Raw genomic sequence first — 15,495 nt, 5'->3', positions numbered from 1 at the left:
TATTACACCTGAGGATGATGTGATATGATAATAAGATCTGACTGATTATTGACTTTCAGCATGAGTAATGTAGCAGGTGCAGAGGTGTCGTGTTTCTTTGAACCAGCCTCCAGATCTGCCGTTCCCACTTCCTCCACAATCCACCATGTATGAAAAAATTGCCGCCGGTAAAAAACTACGCACTATGCACAAGAACACAGAACAAAAAAAACCCCAACATAACAGAAACGCGATAGCAACAACTTTGTTTTTTAGGTTGTGAGAGAGTTGTGCACACACATACCCTCTGATTCATTAACTTGGCACAATATCTCATAAGCATTTGATGCACACACCCAGATAAATTGATTTTTTTTTTAAAACCTAAAAGCTCAACATGAACTGACTTGCCACATCCACTGATGTTACTAACAGCAAAGTGTGACCCATAAACTACTGGACGAACCCCCTGCGACATCACTTAGATTGAGTTTGAAGCCTCTTTTTTCTCAAACGTCAGGCTCGGGAAGGTGTCTTAGGTCAATCACAGTTAGCCATTTTAGCTTGTCTGACTTAGCTTTTGATTATTTGTGATGCTGATTAATATTACTCATATTATTCATATATCATAATATAACATCATCTTTTCAAATGCTGTAACCGAAAGAACATGCAAAATGAATCTTGGCAAAGGTAAAAGGAGGACTAGAGCTCCTGCTTCTTGCGGTATATTAGGCATCTGCTAACGGCTTTGCAGCCTGACTGATTACGTGCAAATGTTCCTCTCTGGCTCCCAGCTCCTTTAGCCAACCCATGCCAGAGGAGCTGCGGAGCTGCCTGCGGACATTTGAAACAGGACTTCTCATTTCAAATGTTGTTGAGATGGTGAAATCAGAAATGATGTTTGGTAATCCTCAGTTAGCACAAGTGGCTGTCTGCTTAGTTGCTCCTCATCCTTGGACCCTTCCGGATCAACCCTCAGACAATCACGGTGGTCTGTTAAAATATACAACACAACACAACACAATGTAATATCTTTAAAACATGAATGTTTGCTCATAAGCTATACTCAGAAGTCAATACATTGCTAAATACTAAGTAGAAAAAGTTGTGACAGCTAACCACTGGTTGTGCTCGTTGCCTTTTATACATAAACCTAATTTCTAGGAAAATTGACTCACTTTTAGCCCTCAGTGGTCAGTTGAGGAACTGCAACATTGCCTGTTGGCGCTCAGTATGTGCACACTAACTGGTGTCTGTCATCGTTGGTCTTTCTTGCAGTTTTAACTTGCTTCTTATTGATTCATAAGGATTGAAGACTGAAACAGATCTGACGAACGTCGGTACAAATGTCAATCTGAAATATGCTTCAAATCAGAACAAAAAAGGTTATTGGCAGGTTATAAACATTCACTTTTAGTAGACTGAACAATTCTAGGAGGTTGTTGAGAGAAATAAAAACCAGGGAGCTACCTGAATGACAATGTTCCTCCCAGGTCTGGTTCTCTGGTTGCATTTGTACTACACACAGGAAGTGTAGTTGCCTGATGTCCCTGATCGCCCCTACATTACCTAACATTATGATTCCTGACCTCCACCCGCAGATAAAAGATCCAGTCATCCCATTTCTGGCAGTCTAACAGCTATCACACCATGGTGACACAAGCAGGGTAACCTCTCGGGAAGCCTGTGTACTCCTGCTAAGACGCTGCCACTCTTAGGCTGATTATCTGCATCAATCCCCCGAGGTGTTAAAAGCTCAAAGGGCTAAGCTTCTCACAGACTGCATGCAAGACACACATTTTTGTAATAAGTCCATATGCCATTTGTTCGCTCTAGTTAGACCTGCCGTGTCCTCGGCAATTTTGCCTGCTTACACATGCTTTTATGGAGTTTTTCTTGGCATGGAGCAGCTTTGTGATGAAACACAGACTTGTACCAGATTGACACTTTCAGGAAGCGCGGCCAGCAGAGAGGATTTTGGCGACCAAGCGTTGTTTTGCAAGGGAAAGATCAGCACAGGTATTTTTGATGTGGCTAGGCAGAATGTACTGGACAGATCTGTGGTGGATTAGTTGCTGCAATGTAACTTGTATTTTCTGAAAATAATTTCTTTTATTTCAATTAAAACAATTATTACAACTTATTGAATTGCAAGAAAACCAATCGAGTCTTACTCGTAAGACAAGAGGGTAGTTTTATTTTATTTTACTGTGGGTACATGAGTCTCAGACACAATATTTAAGTTTTAAGAACAGTTAAAGAAGATATAAAGAATATAAACTCACTTGAAATGAAAGAGGGTTTGCTTGTTCTCGCCACGCTTGCATGGGTTTTTCTCTGCGTACTGCATGCTAAGCTGAGTGTGCATGTAAGTCCTGCCCATGTGGCCCTGTGATGGACAGGACACCTGTGTCAGATGTACGCCTATATGATACACTCAAGCAGATGGAAGCTGGATGAAAATGGGCCATGAGATCATTGGGCCATTGATCATTGATCATTTTCAGACCCAACATCTTGCCCCGTCTGATCTATCAGGCTAGTAGGAAGCTGGAGTATCTGGAGAAAATCCATGATGGGAGTCCTGCCAGGAGTTGAATCAGGAACCTTCTCAACGTTACCCACTAAGCCACTCTGATACCCCCACAGGCCTTTTAATGATTTGGGGGAAAAAAGTTTATTATTATCCTTTATTCATCCCGCAAGTGTTTATCAGTCCTCTGCTCTTTTAGCCCATCACCAGTTAGACTAGGAGCAGTGGGCTGCCATTTTTCCAGCGCCCAGGGAGCAGTTGGGGTTAAGCACCTTGCCCAGGGGCCCAAAGTGGTTCACCTCAGTTGCAATCCGACATGAAGCCGGTCCTCCAGACCCAAGCCCACCTCTATAACCGCTAGGCTACCACTCCCACTGGCCTGATAGAAAAGAAACCTCACTCTGTAGTAGGGGTGTAACAATATATCGTGCCACGAAATTTCGCGATACAAAAATGTCACAATACGTGTCGTGGAGGTGACAGAGTGTATCGCGATATTGTGTTATTAATATTAATCTATTGTGTTGACTAGAAACGCGCATCCGACCACGACCGCGGCCAGACCGCGCGGACCAAAATCTTCCTCCGCTCAGAATAAACTAGTCCCGTTTTGCGGTCCCGTTTTGAGGTCTGAACCTTTACTTATGTAAGTCTGGTGTAGAGTTAAGCCTTACCTTATTAAATTAAACCTTTTTGGGGTCATGAGTAGGATAAACACGGAGACAACTTCTGCTGAGTTCCAGTGTACTTCAATGTCCGCTCAACAGCGTAGGATTTTAGGACATCAACACAGCACCTAGTGCTGTATCACTCCGCCCAATCTAAAACATACTAATCACTACAGAAACTGACTAGTGTCATTATAGTCCCTGATTTACAGAATATAAAGAATATATTTATAAAATAATGAACCCTGAATTACCAAAATAACCTTCTTAACAAAAATAAATCTCCTCTTACACTTATAAGTTGAGCATGAATCAATATTTTTTATGATGTAAAATTTTATGTATTTATTTACTTGTATTTATTTATTTAATTTTAGTTGTTAAATTTCTGGAAAAGAAAAAAGTCAAATCATACATGAGAGAAACTATTCAGTTTGTGGCAAAATATTTGTACTTGTATGAAACTGAAGATCATAATGCAAACCTGACATTTACTTTTAGTTCAGTTTGTGGAAAATGGTTGGCCTGGCTTTCTCTTTAAAACTTAAACAGTTATAAAGCATTACCAACTGTAACAATAGGGCAAATGCACAGCATTATTTTGTATTTTGTGTCTTTCAAATAAAAGAAAATTTCCTCATGACTACCTCATTCAAGGTTGTTAAAAAAATAATATATCGTATCGTATCGTTATCGTGACCTCAATATCGTGTATCGTACTGTATCGTGAGATTAGTGTATCGTTACACCCCTACTCTGTAGACGGATTTACAGCGAAGCAAAGGAAAAGAAATGTCTGCAACCTTTCATTCTTTTACAAAAAAATCGAATTTTCTTCTTTCTGACATGATATTCCCACAGATAGCTGCTGATATCGTCCAGGTTTGACCTATACAGGCTTTTAATCTAAGGTATTGTGACAGAAGCTTGGCCAAAAATGCTTTTATCTTTGACTGTGTGCTGTAAATCCTTCATCCTGATGGCACTTAACATTTCTGCAACTACCCAGTCGTTGGCATAATCCTTTTTATTAAAGCAATTTCTTCAGTGTTGACTGATAAAAAGCTGCACACTGTTCAACCTCCAAAAATATAAAAGTAACTTTTGAATACTCAGACTTCATTACACAAACTTCATCTGGCCATCCCTTTAAGGTGTCTTCTGATAATCAGAAGGCTCTTTAAATGTTGAGTTTGGATAAGTGTACAACTCGTCTCATTCTAGGAAATCTTATAATCTCAATCTAAATGTTAAACTCCATTGACCTTTAATGTTATATGGACCTGAAGATTATATCAACGGCGGACAAAATATATTATCTTAGATTTTATAGTATATATTTGTATGTTCTTCTAAATGTCATGAGATTGTTTCACAGATGTCTAATAGCAAAAACGTTGCGTATGATATTTTCAGTCTTTTTGGGGTTCTGTGCCCTTTTTTAGGCAACGGTTCATTATTTATTTGTTTTTAATGTGTGTAGATATGAGAAGTGGTGAATGTGAACAGCATATGTCCCTGTAAATATGACAATGTTGAAGAGTCCAGTGACGCCACAGAGTGCCGTTCCATGAGGTCCCCAAAATGTCATGGAAACAGTTCCATGAAATGTGATCTTTCTTGGAAAGATCACCTTTTATACACTTAAATCACAGCAAAGGGCATTCTTTTACATTAAAATATCAGTTTCTGTTTCATTTGAAGGAATATTTGCTTAATTTAATTTGATTAAGTCATCACAAGCAACTCAAGAAAGTAATGAAGGAAGAGAAAACGAAAGCGGTCGAGCAAGAGCAAAAAACAGAACTTGGACAGTAAAAGGGACTTGACCTCCACACCTACAGGGGGACCCACTGAGGTTAAAAAAAAGTATGTTTGTGCTGCCTCATGGAGAAAAAAATGAAAGTAGTTTTGTCCTAAACCTAGCTCCATTCCCTCTGTAGGTGCAACCTAACATCCAATCACAAAGTAGTAAATTCACTTACGCAATCTGCAGAAATTCTACATGAAGTTTTATTTCTGTCATCCCATTAGCCCCGTTTCCAGGAAGCGGTTCGGTCTGGGCCAGTACAGTTCAGAAGGCTTAGAAGGGTCCTGCCAATTCAGGTGAGCACTCCCACTGCAAGTATGACCGCCGATGGGCGTGCAGGGTTCAGAGCAAGTGCCAAGCACTGTGTACTAGAGCAATGACAACAAACGTCATCCAGCAGGCGGTTTCTGGTCTGCTTGGCTTTTGATTCTGTGTATGTGCAATACATGAAGCATTGTAGGCGGCAAAGAGAAACACAGCTGAAAAAAAGAGAAGAAAACTTGCTTATGTCGTGGGCAGGGATGTTTTTCTGTCTGCCAATCAAAGGATTGTATCGTGTGACACCAGTAGCTCCGCCCTAAGCGTACCGTACCGTTCTCCTATGGACCTAGAACTGAAGGACGCCCACAAACAGTGTGGCTTGGTTTGGTTGTATGGGACTAATTTATAATGGGAACCGGTCTGGACCGAACCGCTCAGTGGAAACTGGGCTATTGTTGTTTATTCCTATCTCCACCATCGGTGTCCGCTTTCTGTAACTCCCCACTGCCAAAAAATCAGGAGATGATCAAAACTGAGAAGTCCAATGTTTTGTTTTATGTTAAGAGTCAATGTGATTCACATGAAAATTGTTTGATCAAGCCCGAACCTGCTGTCAGTGCTCTTGCTCGCGTGACAGTGATGGTGGAAACGGTGGGAATGTGAGGTTTCTAGAACAAAAGAATCACGTTTCTGCTTTACGCAAAGGATTTGGTTGCAACGTAGCTCAGAGAGACAGCTGGACAGTTTTCTAGAAGAGGAAGGGAGATCTGACATCATGCAGCGTGATTTATAAGACATACTGTATGCACCTAGTGGAGAAATGAGACCGCTTACAACAAGTACTGTAGTTGTCTTCTGAGAAAACAGTTTTTGTCAACAATTGGGTAATATCGCTATGATCTGTGCTGTGAAATTTAAAAAATTGTTAAATTTGAAACTTGTTCATTATGTCCGTGTTGCTTTCATTTCTCTGCGTGTCACTCTGCACTCCCTATTCTGCAAATGTGACAAAGTAAATGTGATAAATGTTAACGAAGCACGAGAGTAGAGTGCAGTTAAAATTACAGCCTGAACTAAAATCCAAGGAGATCCACAGCGTCTGTCCTTTCACAACCTACATTTCATAAATTGAAAGCAGCACAAAGTTTTGTTGTTCCTGTTTCTTCTTGACTTTGGGAAGTGTCTTCCGGCTCTCTCCGTCTCTTGTCAATACAAAAACTTCCTCTGCCGACTGATGAAACAGTACAGTTCATCCCTTTATTCCTCCACCAGTCTTTGACCAATGCCGGATTGTTTGAGTCCTGTTTTGTCCGCTCTGTCCGGCCATGTGATCCAAGGAAGTGACTGAAGCCAATTATGAAATCTCACTATGCAAAAATAACAGAGCGTACTTAGGCGCAGCTGCTGTTTGAACTGAGCTTGGTAGGAAACAGTGACGGATGCTGATGTTACTGAAGCAGCTCCAACATTTCTGCACTCCGACTCTGCCAACTAGTGATGCAACCGTGGTGCTCACCCCCGCTCGGCCACTAGTTGTTGGCTGATGGAAATGCATGCGTTCATCTGCACAGATAAAAAGACCGCTCCTCTACATGGATATTATATCGCGCCAGTAAAAACTCAGTCCATATTTTAAGTCTTACAGTCGTATCTGTGGGCCAGAATGATTTCCTGTACCGCTCTCTGTTGTTGTGAACCTGTAAAATCCCTTCCAACGTTATCAGTGCGTCAATCAATTCGTGCAAAACTGCAACGCAGACTGTCTGTTCTGAATCTACAGGTCTCATGAACGAACAAAAACAGTCACGTTCGCTCCTCCGTAGAAAATCTACCTCAGGAATGATGCAGCAGGTGCGACGAGAGGCGAGACTTCTCCCTAAAAATCACCAGAAGTTGTGCGATTCGTCCTCAAGCTTCTGTGAAATCATTAACCCTTTACAAGACAAGTAACCACATTTGGTAACTTCAGTCGACTTATACTGTACAATCTGAAATAAAAAAATAAAAATAAAAGAAGTATTTTGATATTCGGCAATAACCCTGTAGAGTTGATTTTCTTTATTTATTTGACAGTGATCCTCCAGAAATCCCTCAGACATGACTTTGCAACAATTCTTTCAGATGTTTTTTGAGCAAAACAATGACGGCGAGATGGTTTCTAAAAGAACCAGAAGTTAAAGAGGTTCTGAAAAACTCCAACACAAGACCTGTTGGGAAAGCGCGTTGCCTCGTCTGCTCTCTGGTGCAGCTACGACCGTCCACACCCTTGATTGTTTCTGTTAAACTGCCAATTGTGACTTTAAATGTATGGTTGGCTTTAGGGGGCCACATGGATGAAATTAGTATTTGGATACAAGTTATTGGCAACTTAACGTGCTCTGATAACTAGTGGTTCTCAATATAATTTGTGTTTGCACTGATCTCAGTGATTGTGTTAGTGTTCAATTACAGCAGAAGACTAATAATGCTCAGAATAGTGGCTGTATCAAAGTGAAGATTTGAAGATTTGATGCCAACTGTTGGTTTTCCAAGCCAGCCTTTTTTCCCTTTGTTTTATATCTTTTTAATTAACCGTCATTATATCAAATAATAGGAATACATTCATTTAATTGGAATGAACTTAATTATATAACTAAATGGATTCCATTCGGGATAGATTTGTATTGTATAGTCTGAGGCCAGTGCAATGATCTGCAGAGTAGAACGGTTAAAGTGATTATACTCTGAGAGTCGTGGATAGTTCAACCCAGTTTGACTCCAGAAGTTACTCAGGTCAACCCATCAAAACTGCTGTCCACCCACGCCGGCTGCAGGGCTACATTTGAAATGAAAAGAGGCTTTTTAACTTGCTTTGGGAGGTCTGCAGCGCAGCAGGGCAGGACGGTAAATTCATCTAAGTCACGTGGGGCATTGTAATTTCGCTTGCCGTCAGAGCTCCAAAACCCTCCCAGTTTCAGCCAGTACCGTGACCACGTTCATGGTGCTGCAGCATCTGAATATCACATGAAAAAGATGTTTTCCTGGAACAATTATCTATTTACGCGTGGAGCCCAGCGCTGTGAGGCACACGGTTCACTTCCTATTAACCCGCTTGTGTCCAGTTACGTCTTCTGTGCGGGGGAAAGGCACTTTCAGAAGAACAGTAAGCTGACAAAAAAAGATGCTTATAGCATCGTTGGAGATAAAAACCCCACAACAGGCTGGTAATAGACGAGAGCTGACAATTTCCTGTCCTGACCGCAAAGGCACATATGAATGCGAAGAATCTCCTGTCAGTTCCCCGAGGCTTCAGAAGCTTCTTCTTGTCCGGACCTGCTTGTTTAAAAATTTAAAGTAAGTGTGCGGTGCGTTGACTCATGAGGGCTCCTGTCAGGGTTTGGATCAGAGGTAGCGTCCTGGTAATTATGGTGACTAAAGGATTACATCAGTGAGATGAGAAATTCCTCTGCTTTTTTTTTGGCAAATGGAAAATTGTATGTACGCCAGACAACCTCTCACGTGAGAAACCGCCTATAATATAGTATAGCTATTTTGTGGAGAAAAAATATATTACGAAAGGAAATCCGTTTATGATACTGGTAGAGAAGGGAATAGATGTACAGTATGACGGTCAGTTGTTTGGTGGACATGTCCCCTCGTCAGCAGAATCTGAAAAGACAACTAGGTCAGAAAGGCCTGGAATTCATTACTTATGTCAAATTAGTCACTGACATCTTTGTTTTGCTCAAGAAAAAAGTCACCTGATTGGGTCTTGACATTTTTAGCTCGCCGTTGAGGCTCCAGTTAGACACGAAGAACAGAAAGAAATGTTTTTTCTTTGTGTTTCCGTTCTCCCACTGTTAGGTTACGTTCATGCAAGAACATGAAACACTCGTCCCACCTCTGGTTGGGATGAGGAAATACTATAATGTTGAACTGTGTAGGAAAGTTCTTAACTCAAACTGCAGCTGTTAATCTAAACAGCACCATTGAGTGTGGTTCTAGGGGCACGACAACACCCCGTGACCACAATTTTGCTTGGATTAAGCCCCAGTGGGTAACCCCCCCCCCCCAGTCAGGTCAAAGGGCCACAAATCAAAAAATGTAATTAAAGTGGCAGTGCACAGTTAAAGTGGGAATAGCACATATTTTCCATGTTTTTAGACTTATCTAAAGTGCTACAATGATTAAATATTACCCTAGGTGTTATAATTAGCTTAAGAAAGGGGATGTGTATGTGGGGATGAGTTATTTTTATGCAATGTAAACATTCAAGTCCTGAGAGTCCAGCGAGAATTTATTCTGGGATTCCATCCCTGTCATGAGGAGCGGATGGCATTGATTGATCCATTTCTGCAACAGGTTAAAGGGGTCGTAGGTGTTGGTGAGGACGTTTCTGGCTGTGCATCATGATTTTACAAACCCAGCTAAATGCAAAATGGTAATAAAGCCAGTCTGGTGTCAAGAGATGGAGAATATTGACAATATTTGTTACATTTAAGAAACGAAAGTTTTCAACAGCACACCAGAAGATGTGTATTTGGTCATGAGAACACACACACACACACACACACACACGCACACACACACACACACACACACACACACACACACACACACACACACACACACACACACACACACACACACACACACACACACACACACACACACACATTTCAATGCTTTAACAGCAAACAGAGACATCTTTGCATAATATTTGATGCTCGGTTCCTCCCGTTGCCGACTCTACGGCTAGATGGCCGCATTTTAAGACGGGATTGTTGAAAACATCTGAGCAGCAAGAGTTGCATATGTTCTTCAAGCACGCCCACAGCTGATGGAAAGCGTGCAGAAATTCAACCAATCAGAAAACACCTCAGAACCCAGCACACAACCAAACATCACCTCTTGAAATGTTTCTTCATCGTTGTAAAACATTTACAGACTGTTTGGAGGTGCGAAGAGTGTGAAGCTAATGCACAAGGACCCGAGATGAGACAAAAATTGATGAAAGTGCCTTCTGGCCTTCTGATGTCCACATTCAAACAATGTCTAATTCCTTTGTGATGCTAGGAAATGAAGTTAAATAACAAGATAGTGGTAGAATCTATATGCTTTGTCAAAAAATAGTTTAAGTGAAGTAACTTCTCATTGGTTGAATTCAACGAAGAAGAACGACGAGACAGACAGCAATCTCCCAAAGCTCTTCCATTTGGTGCATTGTTTGAAAGTCTCTGCTCACGTAAATGATTATCAATCATTGTTTTAGCATTGGATATAGGTAAAAAGAAAAAAATACAATATATGCTTAGGCCTTTTATGTTCTGCCTGTGTTGTTAAAGCAAAAACAGCAAAAACACACCACTGTCACACTGATGGACAATACAGTTATGTTGACACTTCACATGTAGTCGGTTTCCCAGCCACAGCCAGAGTAACACCTGTTTTAAAATTAAACGATGGGTTGTTATTCTCAGAAATATCCGTAGAGTGGAGGAAGCAGATGAAGGCTCGCAAATGGAGACCGGCTGATGTTAAAACAGAATCAACCTTACCGAGTGCTCCCAAGAATACCAAAAAAAAGAAAAAAAAGGAAAGAGTCATACATGGCGGAAACCCAAAAAGCAGTGAGCAACAGAAACCAAGCCTAGTGTAGGCTACACCAAGCCTACACTGAGGAAGATAATAGAAATACAGAATCAATAACAAAAGCCAAACATGAGACAGAAACAGGAAACAAAACAAAACTGTATTCATAAGAAAATCAGTTTCAGCTAAACAAAATAGTAAGTATAACAAACCAAAGTACCAAATAAAGACTGATTACAAAGTAAAACATAAACGAAACAGATTTAATAAACAGGACAAGGAACTAAGGCCAGATATGGAGTAATCATGAAACAGGAGCTTTACAAAACTTAAACCAGACGATTTCAACAAAGCCTAGCATCAGAACTCCTAAACCCATGAGAGTTGTTCCAGGGAGGACAAAACAACCGTTGGTATCACTGTTGGTGGAGGACGATTCAGGTCAGGATCTGGTCGTTTATTAACCTGACCAGCAGTCCTGATTCTTTCCCCCTTTTATAAGCAGCCTGGTTCCTTTGGGTAGCACGGCGAGTGCTACGGGGCCCGACCGACAGGATAGAGGACACAGGTTTTCAGTGCAGGAACTCTTTATTTACTCCAGACACACCCAAGACACACGTGCGCAGCAGAACCTTCTCCCAGCAGCAGCAGCCCCTCTCTGGAGTGCAGCTGCTCCTTATGAAGGGAGGCAGGGTGGAGACGTTGATTGGATACACCTGTACCCAATCTCCTGAGTGGCTCCTCCACCCTGCCACACTTTGGGTTCTACTTTGATTTCCAGGGGCATTACATCGGACAGCACCTCTTTATGCTTTGCAACCAAATAGAGAAACAAAGCAGATGGCAGCAGAGCAACAACCAGGCTGGTGTCAACAGGGTGAATCTCTTCATCAATCCACAAGCCCCCTAGTCACAGAACCCCACTTGTCTTTATGAAATCATATGACAGATATACCTGAACCTGTAATCTGTTGGATAGAGCCTTCACTATATACGTCTTGGCCAGTTAGGAGTGCCCATCTCACCCTTTACTGCTTCCCTTTTACTTATCACCATTGGCTATACCAGAGGTTTGTATACGGCAGACACACTGTGTCACAAAGTAACAGTCTACCAGTACAGCCCCATGGTCAATCACAAAATGTCCATTGTTAGAAGCATCACTCGTACAAATGTACTCACATGTTTTCAGACTATATGACTTTCAGAACATTGGCAGATTGCTGCACTGTTCAGACCAAATGACTCTTTAATCTGAAGTCTTGAAACTGTGGTGGTTACAGAGTGACTGATGAGTACCATAGACAAAGGGGCATACTACATGATCTGATCAATCAAATTTGGGCAATGATATGGAGTCACATGTCAAACAGGTTGTTCATTTGTTGATGGACCTTGGGAAGAAGTGTGTGTTGCCATGTCCTAATTTCTTTGTTGCCATGTTGCTGCTTCTTTGTCATCGTCTCTTTATTAGATGTTGTATAGCACTCCCTCTACTTTTAAATGGTAGCATTGCAAACTTGTAGAAGTTTTACTCTTACAACTCTTTTTTGGAATATGTTGCAGTCTGGTAGGATGACAGCAATGGGTTGTGGGGTGTGGTCTCCATGGATTGAGGTGTTTGTTTGAATACTTGCTGCTGACCTGCTGGAAGGAGGCAGCTGGTGGCGAATGATTGATGACATGTCATCAGATTGGACTTCTAACATTTCCAGGTAGTTGGTAGTGCCTAAATAATTCATGTGAATGGCAGAGTGCGGGATTTCCCAGCAGAACACTGCACTGGGGGACGATGAGCCGTTTATTGACATTACCTGTCAGATGTCATAAAGTTTTGACTGTGATGTTTGTCTCCTTTTAAGAGATCTTTATCTGAATACGTAGGGATATCCATCTCAGCATTCAGTGTTAGAGTCCTCATATCAGCTTACCGACCGTGAAATGGTTGTTTGCCTATTACAAACATTATAGACAACCCTGAGGACATCTATGGGAGTAGAAAGGCAAACATATTTTGTGTTACTAAATGCCATCTTCGTAGGACTACCTCCAAAGGCATACTTGCATTTTGTATTTAAGTGAACATACCTATTCAAACATCTTACAGCATCCATTTAGTTTTTAACCCAGGTGAGTTAACTTTTACGCATAACATTGTTGCCTCTGAATTTATGTTTCATCTTAGCACTTTAGTGGTTTCTGGCAGTCTTGCTTTTTTCTGGCTTGCTGCGTTGTTTTTTATCTAAATGGTTGTGTAATAATTTGTTTGAGGTGGTTTGAGTTCCTTTGCTAGTCTAGGCCACTACTTGTGGGTTACATAACAATTATTCATTCCAGTACTTCAGTGAACTACAGAGGCCTGATCGCTATCATCCAAGAAAACACTGCCGATAGGACTGAGTCACCTTTTTGTTGTGTGTGGCTATCTCTTTGGTTGACAATGGTCTGAAAAAACTTCAACAAAAAGTTAAATAAGCAAGCGAATGTATGAGATCCTAGGATCCATCCCAGTGCAAATGTGCTGCATATTTCAGCTCTCGTGTCTGCAGAACTGTTATTACTGTGTTCATATTGAGTAACTCAACTCTGTAACTTTATCAGCTTTGAGTATCTGCTACTTTTTCCTTTTCTGCAGCATCATAGCTCATGGCTGGCGAGGCTTATAATGTTTTATAATATTTATAAGAACACTTACTCATTATATACTATGAACTTGCTTTATATTAACAATATTGCAGTTGGTGAACATGCAGTAAAAACAGTTAACCCCATTCCACAAATGTTATACACCTATTGACGACAGTCAATAGGTATATGTGTGTGTGTATATATATATATATATATATATATATATATATATATATATATATATATGGCTTGATGAGTTGTGCTACATGTGGATAAGATAGTGTTGTCAACAACCTCGGTGCTCGTGTCTTTGAAGTTGCGCAGACAGTCTCTAACTTGTCCAGTTATGGGTATTATATTGAAGAAAGGTATGTTGTACAAGTTTGAACATGTAACTTTCTATAAGAATTGATGTTTAGTCAAAGACACCATATGGAGTACTTGTATTTATGTGGCTCAACTGTTTGCATTTCCGAGAACTCTGTTTTATTTGGTACAAACACCCTCAAACACTTGTGTGGTATATCTTAAAAGTGTCTCTCTTTCTGTCTTTTCAGATCTTGCAGGTGAATCTAGTAATGTCCATCCTGCTGTATGTGATGGTCCTTGTGTACCTCTATGGTATCCAGGCAACCAACATGGACAGCAGTCAGCAGGGACGCCATCATCAACAGCAGTCAAGTGCAGACCCTTTAAACTCCCTCATAATCCAGCTGCTTCAGGCTGATCTTACAAGAGGGAAAACCAGGGGCAACGAGACCCAGCAGGGGAAAAGCAGGGACATGGAGCTGCTGGACACGCTGCCTCCTCTCCTGAGTGGAAACCTTCCTGCAGAGGAGCAGGGTGAACATTGGGGAACAGTGGCCGGCGGTGACGGAGTGGCCAACCAGGAAGTGCTCCTGCTGGACTCAGACCTCCTCAGGAAGCAGAAGCGATACAACTCACCTCGGGTGCTGCTGAGTGACCGGCCGCCGCTGCAGCCACCGCCTTTGTACCCCACAGATGACTTTGTGAGCGGTGGACCGGAGATAGGGGCAGCGGGAAACAAGACGCGAAAGAAGCGCTACGCGGAGCACAGGAGCTACCGTGGAGTCTATTCTGTTTGTGACAGCATGAGCAGCTGGGTGACGGATAGAACCCAAGCTGTGGACAGAACTGGGAACACAGTGACTGTTCTGGCCAGATTTAATGTCAGTCCCGACCAGAACATCAAACAGTTCTTTTATGAGACACGCTGCCTGACCTCCAGTAGCTTAAAAGCGGGCTGCAGGGGCATCGACGACAAGAACTGGAACTCACAGTGCAAGACGACGCAGACGTACGTTCGAGCGCTAACACAAGTTCGCAATTTAGTGAGGTGGAATTGGATACGTATAGACACCTCCTGTGTTTGTGCTATTTCAAGGAAACGGCGAAGGACATAATCGAACCAGTACAGGCGCTGCCCGAGGACAACCTGTTGGGAATCCCACCTCCTTTATGGGATTTTATTTCCTGGTCACAATGCTGCTCACCGCAAGATTACGGGTCAAAGTGGTGAACAGCAACACTCTACTGCTACAAATGACACTCGTGCTGAAGAAACGTTGGGTCCATTTAAATGATATTTCACACAATTCTGCTGCAAGCTGGTCTAGCACCAGCTGTTATGAAAGAACACACTTGAGAAGGACTGGGGAGGGAGGGAAGGAGTGTGAGGGGAAGAAATGTACATATAAGTTATTTCAATTATATGAAATGCATGTAGTTTATACATGTGTGTCTGTCTATATATATATATATATATATATATATATATATATATATATATATATATATATATATATATATATATATATATATATATATGTATGTATGTATGTATGTATGTACATGTTTATATATATATATATGATGTATGAATATATTTGTGTTATTTATTCAAATCAAAAAGAAAAAAGTAAAAAAAAAAAAGGAATGAAATAAGATTTGAACTCACTTTAAGGATGTGACACAAAGCTGGGCTGCAAAGGTGCTTCATGGTGAGACTTCTTTAAGTGCCT

General features: G+C 41.3%; 1 protein-coding gene across 3 annotated transcripts in view; it reads left to right on the top strand.

Moving 5' to 3' along the window:
* The window catches only part of ntf3 (neurotrophin 3), a 53,929-nt gene extending 38,800 nt beyond the window's left edge, over nt 1-15,129 (top strand). For 2 of the 3 annotated variants that reach the window (XM_061714441.1, XM_061714442.1), the window contains exon 2: nt 14,011-15,129. In XM_061714441.1, the coding sequence (XP_061570425.1) occupies nt 14,011-14,877 (867 nt within the window). In that variant the 3' untranslated portion in view covers nt 14,878-15,129. Of the gene's footprint in view, nt 1-5,217; nt 5,290-14,010 lie in introns of all 3 variants that reach the window. The other variant, XM_061714440.1, reaches the window with a different exon arrangement.
* Nucleotides 15,130-15,495: the final 366 nt, after the last annotated feature.

This window comes from Cololabis saira, chromosome 23 (genome assembly GCF_033807715.1).
Source record: "Cololabis saira isolate AMF1-May2022 chromosome 23, fColSai1.1, whole genome shotgun sequence".
Lineage (NCBI taxonomy): Eukaryota > Metazoa > Chordata > Actinopteri > Beloniformes > Belonidae > Cololabis > Cololabis saira.
The sequence above is the reverse complement of the archived record's forward strand: the minus strand, read 5'-3'. Positions and strand labels throughout refer to the sequence as shown.